Raw genomic sequence first — 17,544 nt, forward strand, 5'->3', positions numbered from 1 at the left:
TATACTAATTTTTCTTTTTAGTTTCTATACAAGAGGTATATTATAGATCCATTTGTTTTTATCATATGTGAATTATTTTTTTTGTTACCTCTTTAACCTTATTACGATATTTTTTTAGTTGCTGTACAACTGATATAGGCAACATATGTTCAAATAAGTTTTTTGTTATCATTTTTATTAGTATTTATATCTGTATGTATTTCAGCAAATATTTTTATTTTAATACATGTTTATATTTATTTTTCATTTATATAGGTTTACAGTAACAATGTGAAGTTTTGTCCCTTTGTTATTAAAAATAAATCTATAATTTAAAATTCCCGCCATTTATTTAGTACTTTTTGTGTTCGGTGTTAGTGCTTTTTAGTCCGTTTTGGTACATATTGATATTTATTCTGTTTAGTACATTTTCTCCGGATTTATTACTTTTTGTTTCATGATTTGCATTTTCATTCTACTGTGCGTTCCACTAAGCGTTCACAACGCCTAAAATACTCATTCAGGCGTTCCACATGGCGACCGCGATCGGTGTAGTCGCGGCGAAAACGTCATTATTGACGTCATTACTTATGCTCACGCCTAGCTCATGACGACCCATCTCAAGCACAAACCACCTACTATAAGAGTAAGTAGTTTGTGATCTCAAGAGGTGGGTCGATGTGAGCGTTTTGAGAAACTGAGCGCAATTTTTAAAACTAAAAGCAGCAAACATGGCGACAACAACAATATCGTTCTATTGTGCCGAACGAGATACTGTTGTGGATCTCAAACTTTCTCCTGCAGATGCTGAACGTGCGTTAAATAAAAAAAGGGTTTAATTTTATACTTGTGAATTATGGTATATAATACTAAAATGGTTAATTTAAAAAAAAATAACCTATAAGAATCTGTTATGGCCATTTTCCAAAGAGCTATCATCAATTGATGACGGGAAGGAATTGTAGGACATCCGGGAATACGACGGACTAAATCTTCTTGTATCAGCTCATGTAAATAATTTAACGTACATCTTGAAAGTCTAAAGAGATCAATAAAGAATTCCATGAGTAAAATTTTCAAAATCTATAGTGTATCAAGTGATAAAAAATAATTTACCTGAAATGACTTTTAAATTCTTCATCTGAATGACGAGTAATTACATTATCGTAATCAATAATACGTGGTCTAAGTTTTCGTTTTTCACGATTATATTTTTGTAAAATTGTATTCCATTCTTCATCTGAGCTGGACGAACTAGTCCTTTGTGGAGCATTATTTCGACGCACCAACAAATTTGCAACTGCCACCGTAAAAGGCATTTTTATTATATACGAACATAAATTAGTTAAATACTCCTCTAAAATCAAAGTATATACATAATTTTTGTTTAATAAATCATGTTAACCAACAATTAATAGAACTTATTGATAACACTTACAAATTGTAAAATAACCTCATCAACTTTTTGTTTTGTTTTTTTAAACGTGTAATGCGTATTATTTAAATGAACGCTCAAAACGCTCCAAAATCCATTCCATTAACTTGAGTTAATGATTGTGACGCCCAGAACCAAGTGGAACGGCAAAAACCGTGGTCGTGAGCGTGGTCGTTGTGAGTGCTTAGTGGAACGCACTGCTAGCAGGTCTGCCGTAGCTCCGTAGCACAGCATGCTCTATGGCCGTAGGTACAGCCCTAGATAGATTTCTCAAATAAAATCTGATCACGTTTGTTGACAGAATTCGTCGTTTAAAACGAATCTTCCTTGCTGGTTCAAAGATAATGGCTACCAATGATTGTGGAGGAATAATTAAGAGAGAGCTTGAATCTGTTGGGGATGAAGTGATTTTTGAAACAAGTATCATGAAATGTGAAACAGGTGAAACTGAAATGGTCGGTGACTCTGGAAAATATGATATGTTTGGCATTGAAATGGTCACCCATCTCGACGAAAAATATATAGATCAGATTAAATGTGAAAGTGTCATTGATGAACCCAAATCAGAAAAATGTATAGAAGAAATAAGTGAAGGCCCTCACAATAAGTTCCTTGATATACAGGGTGAAGATATGACTCATGATTCAAAACCCAGCACAGGTACTCTAGTTTGATGAAGGTTTTTTGCATTCAGTAATTTTTTAATCATGTTCGATTGATGCCCTATTTATTTTGTAGCAGTACATATTGAATATAGGTATCGTAATGTAGAAGTAGTAGAATATAGTAAACTGGGTTTACCTGAGAATGGTTCAACAGACTGAAACCAGTTGTAACAAATTAAAAATGTGGATATGATTGATGTCAACAAAACGCATCTAGTACGGATGAGCAGAATGGTCACATATTTTCAATTATTGTTCGTAATGAGAATTGAAATACAAAGTGCAGTCGCATCTGGTGTCAATAACAGTAATTTTCTCTGAATTTTGAAGCAAAATTTTTAAATCAACTGTTGATAGATACATCGGTACACCGTTCATAAATTTGGCAGTTAATACATCGATTTGATAAAAACCATAAAATTTTCACTTATCAGATATTTCACGTATAGTCAGTGGACATATTCGTTTAGGCCAGTCTCAACTCCCTACACTGTAGGTTAATGGACCATCAGTTATTTGTTTATGAATTCAAAATTATGACTTAATTTTGACTTCATTCTAGAATTAGAAATCAATTTTCCAATCCCATTCAATATGACCAGGTGGTTTCAATTTTACTGCTAAGTTTTTGTTGCTATGATATCTACCAGTTGATATTTACCATTCCGTCTCAATTGACAAAATCTTCAGAATCGCATCTTTTCAGCTTTCTGTGAAAAGCTTATACCACTTGTAAACGTTTTTCCGACTCAGAGTACAATCACCGTATGTCACTGTCAAAATTTCAAGTGTTTTTGAGCACTTAATTCCATTTTTCACACAAAATTATTTAATTTTTTTTTCTGTAGTAAAAAATTGCCGCACATGCAAAATACTTGTAACTTTTATGCTCTAACATAGTTGAAAGATTCAGTTTCAATCATCTCCTGATGATGCTAACTTGTTAATATAATAGATTATCAAGTATAATTTTTCCATTATACTTGATAATCTCTATAAACCAAATGTTGATATAATTCTAGCTGGTGACATAAACCTGAATTTCACCAATAACTCACGTAGCGTACATCAATTTCTCAATTTGGAAAATATGTTCACAAGCTTCGGTCTCAAATCAAAAGTGGACTGGCCTACTAGACTAACACCTAATTCGCATAGTATAATAGACCATGTTTTCACAAACATACCCAACACTGTAGTATGTGTTCTAGATAATACAATCTCCGATCATAGATCAATATTAATTGAAACCAATCTTCCCGAAAAATCCATCCCATCATCATCCAATACATATAGGAGATTCTTCAGTTCACAAAAACAGAAGGATTTTCAGTCATCTCTCATGAACGAAACCTGGCAGAATGTCATTGAAAACTCAAATGTGGAAGAAGCTTTCCAAACTTTTTATAGTATATACCTTTATCATTTTAATCATGCCTTTCCTCTTAAAAAGTGTCATCTCAACCTATCAAAAAATTGGGTCACAGATGAAGTAAAAACATCAAGTAGAATGTTAAAAGATCTAAACATCCTCAAAAACTCTTATCCAGGGTTGGCAGAAACTTATAAAAAATCAAAAGAACTACATCGTAGATTAATATTAAACACCAAGCGTAAGTTTTATCAGAATAAAATAACGGCATCCAACCACAAAAACAGCTTGGCAAGTGATAAATGATATTAATGGTTCCTCAAATGTGGGAAGAAATATAACTATTCTTGATAATAGTGAGTATGTCACGAATCCCCAAGAAATTTCAGACCTCTTCAATGAATAGTTTCTCTCTATAGGTACCTAAGAAAATCACCGATGATCTCAAATGTAATACCCTAAAAAATAAGTATAAAAATCCTCCTAACATTCCAGAAACTATATTTCTTGTCCCTTTTTCAGAAACAGAACTCTTATCACTCTTAATGAACAAACTCAAAAATAAGGGATCGTCTGGACCTGATGACGTTCCAATGTTTCTAATTAAGAAAAGTCTGCCATATATTATATATCCACTCACTTACTTAGTTAATCTCTCTTTTACGTTTGGAGTTTTTCCTGAAAAACTGAAAATTGGTAAAGTTGTACCAGTTCATAAGAAATCTGACGCTCATCTTTTAGAAAATTACAGGCCTATCACTGTACCCTCTGGTTTTTCAAAAATCTTTGAGTATGCATACTTAGAGAGATTAATGAATTTTGTTGAGAGTCATAAAATTATTTCTTCTTCTCAACACGGATTGCAATCTAGAAAATCCACCATAACTGCCATCTCAGCATTCTATGAGAAAATCTTGGAAAGTATTGAATGCGACGAATGCCCTGTTGGGATACTCTGTGATCTCAGTAGGGCATTTGACTGTAGGGCATGATCCTGTTAAAAAAATGTATTCATACGGCATTAGGGGTAATGCCTTCAATTGGATTGAGTCCTTTACTAAAAACAGAAGACAGTTTGTCTCATTTACCGATCACCAGCGTATATTCAAATCTGGAACTCAAACTCTGGAAATTGGGGTCCCTAAAGGTTCTGTTTTGGCACCTTTATTATTTATATTATATTGTAATGATATGAATACAGCAGTCGCTGAGTATACATGCATTATGTATGCGGATGATACGTCATTGTTAGTGTCTGATAAATGCGACATTTCTTTGAAGGAGAAGTGTAACCGGTCACTAAATAATTTAGTTTTATAGTGCAATTCCAATTCTCTGTTTTTTAACTCTGAGAAAACCTTTTCTATTCGATTTCACCATCGACAAAAAACTTGTTCTGACATCAAAATAAATGCCAACAACAGGATACTTTCTAATGCCACTGAATGTAAATTTCTAGGGCTTACATTAGACCACTGTCTGAACTGGAAAGGACATTGTAGCCAACTTACCTCCAAATTATCATCTACCACATATTTAATGAGAAACCTCAAAATGATTTTAACCAATGATCAAATACTGAATTATTACCATGCTCATGTAGAATCGCGAATTAGATATGGCATTTGTCTCTGGGGTGGTTCTTCATCAGCGCAAAGTGTTTTTGTCGCACAAAAAAAAAATTCTCCGAATCTTGGCAGGAGTTGAACCTCAAACATCATGTAGAGACCTTTTCAAGCAATACAAAATATTAACTCTTGCGGATATATTTATATTTGAAATGTGTGTTTATATTCATATAAATCAATCAAAGTTCGAACGACATTGCTCCTATCATAGTATTGACACAAGAAATCGTGATAATTTCTATGTGAAACCCTATAAATACAACCTAACTGGCCGGTCCCCTTTTTACTTGGGATTGAAAATGTTCAACAAGTTACCTTCTTTTCTCAGAGAAATTGACAGAATCCATGTTTTTAAATTCAATTTGAAAATGTTTTTATTGAATTATAGTTTTTATACCGTGCAAGAATTTTTTAATGTGATTGTATGATCTTCTTGATTGTATCATTCATATAACTGACTATTCCAATACATGTTCATGTCTTATGGAAAATGAATATTATTATTATTATTATTAAGCGAAAAACACGCCAGGAAAGTGTGCTTTAGTTATAGTATGTGAAAAAGGCTTTCATAAGACTAATTTTATGCCAGACATTCCAATTCTACCTATCAATCTAAATAGTGACATGATAATTAATTACAAAAAAATCTCCTCAGTAGTGATTATTCATTTCCCCTTGAATTTTTTTCAATTTATTTTTAAATTTTTAATTAAATTTTGAATTTTTCATTCAAAAAACCTCAAGAAAGAAAAAAAAATGAATAAATATACTTTGATTTGTTATTTATTAATCTGTTTGATTGATTTAGATTAAAATAGTTTGTTTAATTATATATTGGAATCTTTATGACCAGTAAATAGTTTGTGTATAAATATACATTTCCTGGAAAGTTTTTTAGTTTATATAAATATATGGTCGGTTTCAGACACAATACGGAACAATCAATAACTTTGTTTCACAAACTTTTTGGTGGTTATAAACTATTTTGATAGTAGAAAACCAAAGGGTTACTCCATTTTGGGGGGTAAAATCGACAATAAATAAATGAAATATGATTATTTTCAAACAAATAATTTTGTGTATATTTGTAATTTTTTCACAGATTCTGGAAACATTTTTGTTAAAATAGAGGATGAAACAGTCATTGAGAAGAAAGAAGAAAGCTTCAGTGAAAAGAAGTCATCAGCATTGTGTCAAAAGGAGTTTGGCACTGCAATCGATCATATTGTGAAACCGTATCAATGCAAAATCTGCTCGAAATCATTCATTTGGAAAAGTCATTTGAAAATACATGAAAAAACTCATACAGGGGGAAAATCATTCCAATGTAAAATATGTCTGAAGTCATTTGTCGGAAGAAGTAGTTTGAAAGCCCACGAAAGAATTCATACTGGTGAAAAACCATTTCAGTGTCAAATCTGCCTGAGGTCATTCATTCAAAATATTCATTTGAAAACACATGAAAAAACTCATACTGTAAAAAAGACATTTCAGTGTAAAATCTGCTCGAAGTCATTTTTTCAGAGTACTAATTTGATATTGCACGAAAGAACCCATACTAGTGAAAAGCCATTTCAGTGTAAAATTTGCTTGAAATCTTTTATTAATAATAGTAGTTTGAAAATACATGAAAGAACTCATACTGGAAAAAAATCATTTCAGTGTAAAGTCTGCTCGAAGTCATTTTTTCAGAGTGGTAATTTGAAAACGCATGAAAGAATCCATACTGGTGAAAAGCCATTTCAATGTAGAATCTGCTTGAAGTCCTTCACTCAAAGTATTATTTTGAAAACACATGAGATAATTCATACTGGAAAAAAATCATTTCAGTGTAAAATCTGCTCTAAGTCATTTATTCAGAGTGTTAATTTGAAATCTCATGAAAGAACCCATACTGGTGAAAAGTCATTTCAGTGTAAAATCTGCTTGAAGTCATTCACTCAAAGTGGTAATTTGAAAACACATGAGATAATTCATACTGGAAAAAAATCATTTCCATGTAAAATCTGCTCAAAGTCATTTTTTCACAGTTCTAATTTGAAATCGCATGTAAGAACCCATACTGGTGAAAAGCCATTTCAGTGTAAGATCTGCCTGAAGTCATTTACTCGAAATTGTTATTTGAAAACACATGAAAAAACTCATACTGGGAAAAAAACCATTTCAGTTTAAAATCTGCTTAAAGTCTTTTACACAGAGTAGTAATTTGAAAATCCATGAGAAATTTCATACTGAGAAAAAACCATTTTAGTGTGAAATCTGCATGAAGTCATTTATTCGAATTAGTCATTTGAAAACACATGTAGTAGTAGTAGTAGTAGTAGTAGTATATATTTGGTGCTAATACAAAGTTTACACAGGTCATAACAGATATTGCTTATCTATAAATACAAAATATAAAATATTCAGATAACTTGAATGGTTAAATGGACAATTACTATAGATATACATACATTTCTGCAAATAAAACAAACTAACTATGAAATAGAAATATAAAACAAGTTAAAATATATATGATTAAGTGGTATTACATGTATCGAAAACCATCACTAAAATATTTATCTAAGGAATAAAAAGCTTTTTTAATTAAAAAATTTTTGATTCTGTATTTGAACTCCTTCAAAGGTAGATTTTTGATATTTTGGGGAAGCGAATTATACATTTTTGGAGCATAATAATTTACGCCAGTTCTGGTTCTGTTGACTCTATGGTTCTGGAGATACAGATTTGAATTATTTCGAGTGTTATAACTGTGGATTGCATCATGTGTAGTATAACCTCTTATTTGTTTTTTAACATGTAGCAGGCATTACAATATATATAATGATGGAAGTGTAAGTATTTTATTATTTATGAAGCTACTTCTACAGTCTTGCCTGTAAGAAAGGTTATCAAGAATCCTAATTGCTCTTCTCTGGATGCCAAATAAATCTGATGCATTGGGCACATGGCCCCAGACAAGTACCGAATACGATATGTGAGATTGAATAATCCCATGGAAAACTGTTTTCAGAACTGGTTTTGATACCGCTTTTTGTAAGTTCCTCAGGAGATAAGTATTTTTGGATATTTTGACTATAAGTCTATCAATATTTACATTCCAAGTCAATTTGGGGTCAATGTATACACCTAGAAACCTAACATATTCAGGGTTACTGATATCTGGCACTTCGCGCAACGAAAAAATGACTGTTTGGCTCTTATCTTCATTAAGTTTAAGATTATTTACGGCAAACCACTCACTGACATTTGTCAGAGTATCCTCGAATGTGGTACGCAAAGTATCAATATTATTTCCAGAAATTGATACAGTTGTATCATCAGCAAACAACACGAAGTTAGCACTTGTGTCACTAAATCTTATATCATTGAAGTAAATCAAGAAAAGGATCGGTCCCAATATCGACCCCTGGGGAACTCCATACTCAATAGGAAGTAAGCTAGTAAATTTGCCATTCAAGTAAACAGCTTGCTGTCTGTCGTCCAGATAGGACTTCATCAGTTTAAGACTGCCTGTAGATAATTTATAATATTGAAGTTTTGAGAGCAAAACTTTAGGGCAAACACAATCGAACACGCCTTACTTAAGTCACAAAAAAAGACATTGTGAATCCGCCGGATTCAAAACTATCAGTTATAGTCGAAACAAGTGAAAAAACTCATTGGAAAAATTAATTTCAGTGTAAAATCTGCTCGCAGTCATTTTTTCAGAGGGCTAATTTGAAATAGCATACTGGTGAAAAGCCATTTCAGGGTAAAATCTATTTGAAGTCATTTATTCAAAGCAAGAATTTGAAATCTCATGAAAAAACTCATTCATAATGATTTTACATACAGAAAATACCGAAAAAAAACATTATCCACCCTACTTTGATGGTGCATCGATAAAGAAAATTCGAACTAAAACAAAATTTTGGTGTAAATACAAAAGAAACGGCCACATTCAGGCTTTTCACAGGAGGGGTTTTAACTATATCCCAATCTAAATCAGGGATATAAGTTGAAAAATTGTCGTCCCAATTTTCTTCTTCGTAACTCATCTGTAAATAAAATAAATGTTTACATATATAATAGTATCTAACCTATTCATCTCTAATACGCCTCTGTCTCAACGTGTCCATCATTTCTTTTTCAAAACGTATTCGTTCTCTAAGTGTCGGTCGATCCTCACGTTTATGACATGAGGAACATACATTATATGGTGTAATACTCATGATATATCTCGAATGAAGATGAAAATAGTGATAAATAGAATACGGATACGGTAGATTATTAGGGCGAGAAAATTCACAACAGTGACAAGTAAATCTAGGAATCTATTTGTTTTTTTATTTTTAACGAACGTTCCAAATAAACATTCAAAATTAGGTAATTTGAATTACCCGCCGCTTGAGGTCTATTTTAATATGATATCATTGTCTTACTAACGTCTGTACAACCCTCAGAGTAACAAAAGATAATAGAGAGGCCTTTTCCATCCTTTGTTTGTTTAAGGGAAGTAAGTTGAACCATAAAACAGTGGCGGTTGGTTTGGTTGATAATCGGAGGGATATTATATATTTATAAAATAAATCATCTCAGGTGAAAATGTATTCTGTTCAAATAGTTCCTACAGGAAATCTGATTTATTATTAATAATTATGAAAAGGAAGCCAGTTTTCGTACCACCTACTGGATTTTTATTTATGTATGGCTTTATAATAAAGGGCGTGGTTTACTGGGTTAAAATTAAATTATTTCAATTGAACTAATACATAACAATGATAAATGTCAATTTCAAAAGTAATGAACTTTGCTTCATAAAATCAGATGAAAAAATTTGTGATTCATTCTCAGATTTGATAAACAAGCGATACGGTTTGTGAGGTCCGATATAATTTTCGATTAGAAATCACGAATATTTATAATTACGATTGAGATTTGATATTATTATGTGATTTCATTCAAAATTGTTATCTATAGGGGTCTTTGTGGACCGACATTATGAAAGGTGATATTTTTGATGTTTTCAATGATCATTTTTTTGATATTATTCTTATAAATAAAGTTTTTGAAACTATAGTCCGTTCATAATTTGTTGATAGCTCACTGCAAGTTTGACCCTCATTAGAGAACTGAAATACAGATAGGACAGCTAATATGATATAATAACAAAAACCAAACTAAAACTGGCAGTTTAAGATGTTTTCGACTAACCCACCTTGTATCTGAAGAAATACAATACAGCTATAAAACTTTTAATCCGATTATGTAGGTATTTTGAGTGGAAATGAGTGACCAGTGTAGTAGAGTATATGATTAAAACATTAGTTACTTTAAATAAATAAATATATTAATATTCTTAAACTGTAGGTACTGTAAACTGTATTTTTATTTTAAAAAAATTTCTTTATTTTATTCAAAAATAATAAGTTACTTGCAATTTGTAAAAGATACATTTATTTAATTAATACCTATTTTTAAATGATATAAACTACGATTACTTACAAAACTATTCAAATTCAAAATTAACAGGATCATCTTCGGAATCCGAGTCGTCTTGCAGGTTAATAATTAGCGGTTGTGTCTCTACAGTCGCATCAATTATATTGTCAAGATCCCACATTTTTTGTTCTTCTTCTATTGCATGTCTTACTGCATCTAGCCAATTTTGTTCTGTAATATGTTGTAAAGACTCATATAACAATTCACGTACAGCTAGTATTTTATATGACGTATTTTTTCTAGCCACATAGCTTTTCATTTGTGCCCAAATGAGTTCAATTGGATTTAATTCGCAGTGGTAGGGTGGAAGTCTAAGGACTGTGATGTTTCGTCTTTCCGCCATTTTGTCAACTACGTATTTCTTGAACTTAGATTTGTGTTGCCGGGCAATTTTTAAAAGTTCTGCTTTAACCATTCCATCTTCGTAAGGCAGGGACTTATTCCGCAGCCAGTCAATGATATCCTGTTTCTTCCACGCAGTCGTTGGAAGTCTTTCAACTAGTCGTGAATGATAAGGTGCATTATCTAATACTATAATTGAGTTTGGTGGTATATGTTCAATCATCTGCTCAAAATACTCTTCGAAAACATCAGCTGTCATCTCCTCGTGATAGTCTTTTGTGCTTTTGGATTCAAATTCCAACAAACCATGCTTAGCAAATCCTTTTTCACTGCCAATGTGAGAAACTATCAATCTACTGCCTTTACCAGAGGGTGGGGAAATACCAGTAGACCAACCTTCCATAAAGGCTTGCCTGGAGCTTGATATATTTTTATCTGTCCAAATTTTTGTGAGAGTATGACCTGCGTTTACCCACGTTTCGTCCTGATAGTAAATTGGCCTTCCTTCAGCCCGAAATTTTCGTATAGATCTTAGATACTTTCTTCTCCAACATATTATCTCTTCCCGGTCAATCAAAAGTGATTTTCGGTCTGATTTCTCCCACCGGAAATTTAATTCTTTTAAAACTTGCCACAATTTGGTTCGTCCAACATGAGGCAAGTCCGGGTCGTCTCTAACTTCTTGTAAAATTTTGTTTAAGTTGGGTATTTCTTTTTTGTACAAAAAATTCGTGAATTTTCCTTCGAATACCATTTTTGGCAAATTCATCAATTTCAATAGGTTTTCTCCCCCTCTTTAAGTATTCGTTTGTATTTGGGTTAGCTATACCTTTTTTTTTCTTTCTGATAGGAACCTATATATTGTTGACTCCCCTACGCCCGTCATGTTGGCACAACTCTTGATTATGTTCTGAACAGTGTTTGTGGGATTCTGAGAAACCAGAGCATCGTGAACCTTCAAAACAATAGTCTTCTCTCTTGGTGAATAGACAGACTTACTGACTGTACGCAACATTACCGGTGTAAAACTTGATGATGTTGATGATGATGACGAAGCCATCGCAAGCAATCAAACAAAACAAGCAGGAACGAAAGGTACGTATATGTTTGTAGGAATATGAAAAAAAGTTACTCACGCACTGCACAAAATTCGCAAAATAAATATTAGAGACGTTAATTACTGCCGTAGACGCCGAAACACCAACGAGCCGTAAATTAAATGCGATTAAAAAATGTACTAAATCAAAAATTATTTTCGTTCGTAACAACTTCACCCTTTCAAGGCAAGTTTCGAATATAAACTGAAGCTTTATATTTAATGAATAAACACCTCAGGAACCTCCGCCTATGATTTTACGAGTTTTACGACCGTTTTATGACTTGGGCCCTCATTTTGTGCTATCGACAAATTATGAACGGACTATAGGTTTAAATTATTTCATTATTTGGCATATCCCAGCCAAAAACAGGTTAGAAAAATGACAACCATCATTTCTTATTGAATATTGTCTATATGCAACTCAAGAGCCTCGTGCCAAGTAAGAAAACCAAAACGGAAATCATATTCTTTGTGTAAAGTAAGTTAGTTGTTAAGTGAGCAATAACACCGGTTGCACAAGAATAACTATTTAGTATACAAACTGAACATTGAGCAGAAACCTTTTTAGTATGTCCTTGGATACCAATTTTGAATGAAATCACATAATAATATCGAATCTGAGAATAAATCACAAATTTCTTCATCTGATTATATGAAGCAAAGTTCATTACTTTTGAAATTAATATTTATCATTGTTATGAATTAGTTCATTTGAAATAATTCAATTTCAACCCAGTAAACCACGCGTTTTATTATAAAGCCATACCTAAATTAAAATCTAGTAGGTGGTAGAAAAACTGGCCTCATTTCCAAAATCATTAATAATCTGTATCTGTAGAGTAGGGAGGGTGAGTGTAAGCCCACGCACTTAGGCCACATGTGACCCATTAATCATTAATGATAAATCAGATTTCCTGTAGGAACTATTTGAACAGAATACATTTTCACCTGAAATGATTTTATAAATATATAATATTCCTCCGATTATCAACTAAACCAATCGCCACTGTTTTATGGTCGAACTTACTTCAAATGTAAACAAATTCTCCATAACTTCTCATTACCCGCCACCACCCCCCTCGCCAATAAGTTTTACAGAAAAGGATAGTCCGATACCCGCTTCAAAATACTTGTATTGTATTGGTATAGGCACCGTATAGGCATGACAGCTATATATCTTATTATTACTCTGAGGTACAACCTAAAAAATGTAATCTAGTCACAGCATAGGTAACAATTGTTACCTATGCTGTTGTGATCTAGTACCTTACATCTGAATCTGGTGCAAAAAATAGTTCATTTCTGGTACAATAAATTCCAATAGAACATCGCTGACGCCAGCATAGGCATTATCCTGCAGTGTCATCGAATGAAATGACAGGAAAATCCAGTAATGGTAACCGTTACCGAAAAGATCAAAAGTGTTATATCTAGGATTTCGTTTCACACAGAGTACTGGTAAGCCGTGACTGGTCCTCAACGCCGCACCAACCTACGAATACATCAATCTATTTTGTTCTTAGATGTATTTTTGGTTCTTCTCACCTTAATGAAACTTACTCAATGATTAGCTATATTTAAAACAAAAATGTAGTATTTTGAATGAAAACGTAATGAAACTACTATAAAATTACCTTTGAATGAGGAATTGTTTTTATATTTGAAATTCGCTAAAAAGTAATCCCTTTTGTTACAATTTTGAGCTAAATTTCATAAATTTCAATAATTATTCTGTGGAAAAATAATATTTTACATTTCATCTTTTAACTCTGAAATCTGTCGATTTAAATATTAGTTTGGGGTTAAAATTTATAATTACGATACAAAATTCATTTACTGTGAAATATCTTTGTTTTAGGTTAGAATCCATAATTATAATATGACATTTATTTAGTGGGTAATATGTTCATCAGTTTTCAAAATAACAAGAACCACCATTGATTTATGGTCCATAAATTAAAAATCTCAATAAAATACACTCGACAGATTTCGATTCTTGCGCCATCTATCAACATCTGTACAAAGTTGGGTCAAACTCATTTTTCCCGCCGAGAGTTTTTGATAAGACAAAAGAATCTGTTAAAACACCAGGTATTATTCATTGAGATAAAAAAAAAGAATCTATCATTTAAAAATCGATTTTTCTTTTTTCAGTATTGATCGATTTGCCAGAAATCGTTTTCAGAAGAAAGAAATAATCGATTTCTATGAAAAAGTCGATTTTTACTATTATTCAACAAACTACATGCTATTTATATGCCAATAATACAACTGAGATATTCATGTTGAGAATTCATGAGATTAAAAATCAAAAGAAATGATAATTATAAAAAATTACTAAAATGATAATATTTTGATTTCAAAACTAAAAATCAAAAAAAATGTTCCTTCAAACTTTAAAGGAAACTAAGGAAACCAAATATTATTGCTACAAATTTCAAGTACCTCCAAATATTTCATTAGAATGAACATAAAATGAAATGATGAGCATCTTATGGTCTCAAAAAGTAACATAAAACAAATATTTCGTTAATGTTTGAGTTCAAGCAATAGAAAAATTAAAATTAATTATTTTCACAAATGTTCAGCCTCATCTTACATTTGACTAGAATATTCATTACCATAAATTTTTAGTTAAGGATTTTAAAAACAATAAATTGGATTATCTCCTTACTAAAGTACGGTTTCGTGTTTTCCTGACTATATTTCCCGCTTTCTGTTCTGTTTAAAATCTGTTTTTCCGTTAACCAGCTGTCGCACCCATACGAACGACAACCCTCAGAAGTCGAAACTTGTGCGAGCTAAGGATTAACGAGGTCTTACCTTTTAACGTGTGATTCCTAACACGGGCTTTGATAAATATAATCTTTCAGATGACGCAGAAGTGGCCATCCCAGAGAGATGCTTCAGAGACAATTCTGTTGAGTTGGAAAAAGTCCCTTCAAAGCTCTCCCAGACATAGTGAGCATCTACCATGAGATACGATAAGGGTGCCGCAATATATAGGTATAATTCGGTATTTTTCGTAATTTACGTGTTAGCTGCCAAAGCAACTATTAATTCACGATGTTCCTGTCATATACCTACTCAGAACTGAATTTTAGGAATTCGATATGAAATATAAATAATTTTTTTCCGAAGAAATAATACATTGTTATTTTTGTTACATTGTGTAGGAAGATAAAAACAGAAATATAGGGAATATGTAATTGTTTATAACAAATTCTTTATTAAATAAATAATGAAAATTCAAATATCAACAATCGAGAGGCAAAATGAAGTTTGATCTGAAAAAAAGGTTTCCTTAATATTTATCACAAGTGGTAGAAAAAAATCATTGTTAATTAACAAATCCGTTTTCAAGCAATATATTTTTTCTCATGTATTGATTAATTAGAATCATAATTTGCATCAAACATTATGTTTCCAAAGGAAAATTTTGACTTCCTTCAGACAACGCATTTGTTTATAACCACTTCTTGAACAATAACAGATGAAAGTTTTTTAAAAATCATTTTCATGTAGCTTCTAATTATAAAAAAAGGATCGATATTCATATTAAGAAATATATTTTCAATGATTGATGAATCTTTTCAATTTTAAACCTAAGTGAATTATTGATAACAAATTGAAAAATAGCATTTTTTTTATTTCATTCATCAGAAGACTAATAACTCACTTATTGAAATGACAAGAAAAAATTAAAAGTATGAATTTTATTTCAAATCACAGAATCACAAAAACTGTTTGATATTTTTCAATCAATCATTTACAATCGATATTTCACACACTTTCTAGCTCTCTTCGTCTTCATCTCCTGATCACTTGGAGTCAGTTGTACTAACATTTTCCTCTTTTTTGCTGGAATTGGTTCAATCTGTATTCGTGATCTCTTTTGGACTACTGTTTTTCTCATATTACTGGATAACATCCTTTCGGTATTACCCAATCGAGAAATTTGGACAGTAGTCCGTGGGTCTATGGCAACCTCCAGATTGTGTTTTCTCTCCAGTTCTAATCCTTCTCGAATTTTCTGTCTCAGAATAGAATCTCCGAAGCAAATATCCCACCATTGCGGATTGGCTCTGATAGAAGCAACTAATGAACATGGGTCCAACATCCTAGAAAGACAAGTTATGTTGGTTAAATAAATAAAAATGATAGATGAATATTATACACAACATAGGAAACAAAAAGATACTCACCGAAATATTAGGGCCCATAGTTCCGTAGGTAGGGGTACCATACGACAGCAGGAAGCAGCAATAACAGGAAACAAACAAAACATCTTCAGCAAAGCACAAAACAAATTGGAACTAATAACTGATTGATGAGTCCCATAGCTTTTATAGCTGAATGTTGTTCATTGAAGCGGAAATTTTCCCCTTCTCCTTTCATTTTACTGACCTAATACTTTCACTCAACTATCACAGACATTGGCGCCAAATTCAGTTAATTTAATGCATTATGTGCATCCCAAAGAATTATATTTCCAACAGAAAAATCAGATCGATACTCAAGCAAGTAAAGGAATCCCGCTGATGATGACGCAGGTCGTCACTCCCATTGAAATTTTTTCCATATTCACTGCACGAATACCTACTGCAAAATTTCCTAACAGCGCAATCTCAAGGACATCAAAGAGTCGAGTGTCAAGGTCGAACTTCACGTTCAAAGTCACATTATGTGCACTTATCTCAAATCCATGTGACGTCATTCAAGGTTAAATAGGTGGTGGGAGGATAAGGGCTGGCATTAGCACCATATTTTTGTATATGAAGCTTTTCAATCCAAAAATCCGAAAAAAAAATTGAAGAGTTCATTACAAAATTTAATGAATAAGCTGTTTCATTTACCGCCAATATTCCTCGAGCCCCCTACGCCAGTGAGGAATGTACATTGGATTGATAAACCAGAGCCTTCTGGAAAGGTTATTCAGAACTAGGTCCAATGGTGGGCCAATGACTGATGATCTTTAGTTTTCTAATATGGGATCAAATTCCATAGAATTGTTTAATAAATTTGGTATTACTCCACAGATTTCTGTATTTATTGTGAAAAATAAGATAAAATTCATCTGTTTGATACTCTACAAACTCTGAAAGCAAATAGAAATGCAAATATGAACAACAAGGAACCAGGTGAGATTGATGGAGTAAAGGAGAACTGAATTTTTGTAATTCGATATGAAATATAAATAAGTTTTTTCCGAAAAAGTAATACATTGTTATTTTTTTACATTGTGTAGAGAAATGAAAACATATATATAGGAAATATGTAATTCTTTATTAAATAAACAATGAAAATTCAAATATCAACAATCAAAGGGAAAAATGAATTTTGATCTGAAAAAAATGATTCCTTAATAATTATCACAAGTGGTAGAAAAAATCATTTTTAATTAACAAATCCGTTTTCAAGCAATATATTTTTTTCTCAAGAATTGATTTTTTCAAATCATAATTTGCATCAAAGATTATGTTTCCAAAGGAAAATTTTGAAAGTTTAAAAAAATCATTTTCATATAGCTTCTAATT

At 32.0% G+C, this 17,544-nt stretch overlaps 2 protein-coding genes across 11 annotated transcripts in view; both read left to right on the plus strand.

Annotated features, from left to right (window-relative positions):
* The window catches only part of LOC141483248 (uncharacterized), a 403,587-nt gene that overhangs the window by 10,860 nt on the left and 375,183 nt on the right, over positions 1-17,544 (plus strand). The window lies entirely within an intron of this gene.
* LOC141483243 (uncharacterized) lies at positions 1,371-10,143 on the plus strand. Of its 3 annotated transcripts, none has more exons than XR_012465975.1 (2): positions 1,371-2,093; positions 2,153-4,443. XR_012465975.1 is itself a non-coding variant. In XM_074177729.1 (2 exons), exons 1-2 carry the CDS (start codon positions 1,759-1,761, stop codon positions 7,252-7,254), a joined length of 1,386 nt encoding a protein of 461 aa, XP_074033830.1. In that variant the 5' UTR covers positions 1,624-1,758; the 3' UTR covers positions 7,255-10,143. The 3 variants fall into 3 exon arrangements, 2 of the variants coding, with proteins under 2 accessions (XP_074033830.1, XP_074033831.1); XM_074177729.1 differs by lacking the exon at positions 2,153-4,443 and adding an exon at positions 6,185-10,143 and having other exon boundaries at positions 1,624-2,074; XM_074177730.1 differs by having other exon boundaries at positions 1,626-2,074; positions 2,153-4,379.

The sequence above is a fragment of the Leptinotarsa decemlineata genome, unplaced genomic scaffold (assembly GCF_025532065.1).
Source record: "Leptinotarsa decemlineata unplaced genomic scaffold, Ldec_3_MD MMD2_tig00003192_RagTag_RagTag, whole genome shotgun sequence".
NCBI classification, from domain to species: Eukaryota; Metazoa; Arthropoda; class Insecta; order Coleoptera; family Chrysomelidae; genus Leptinotarsa; species Leptinotarsa decemlineata.

Coding starts and splice junctions, on each gene's coding strand:
- LOC141483243 (XM_074177729.1), top strand. CDS start 1,759: ATGGCTACCAATGATTGTGGAGGAATAATTAAGAGAGAGCTTGAATCT. Junction 2,075..6,184: donor TGATTCAAAACCCAGCACAG/GTACTCTAGTTT, acceptor ATTTTTTCACAG/ATTCTGGAAACATTTTTGTT.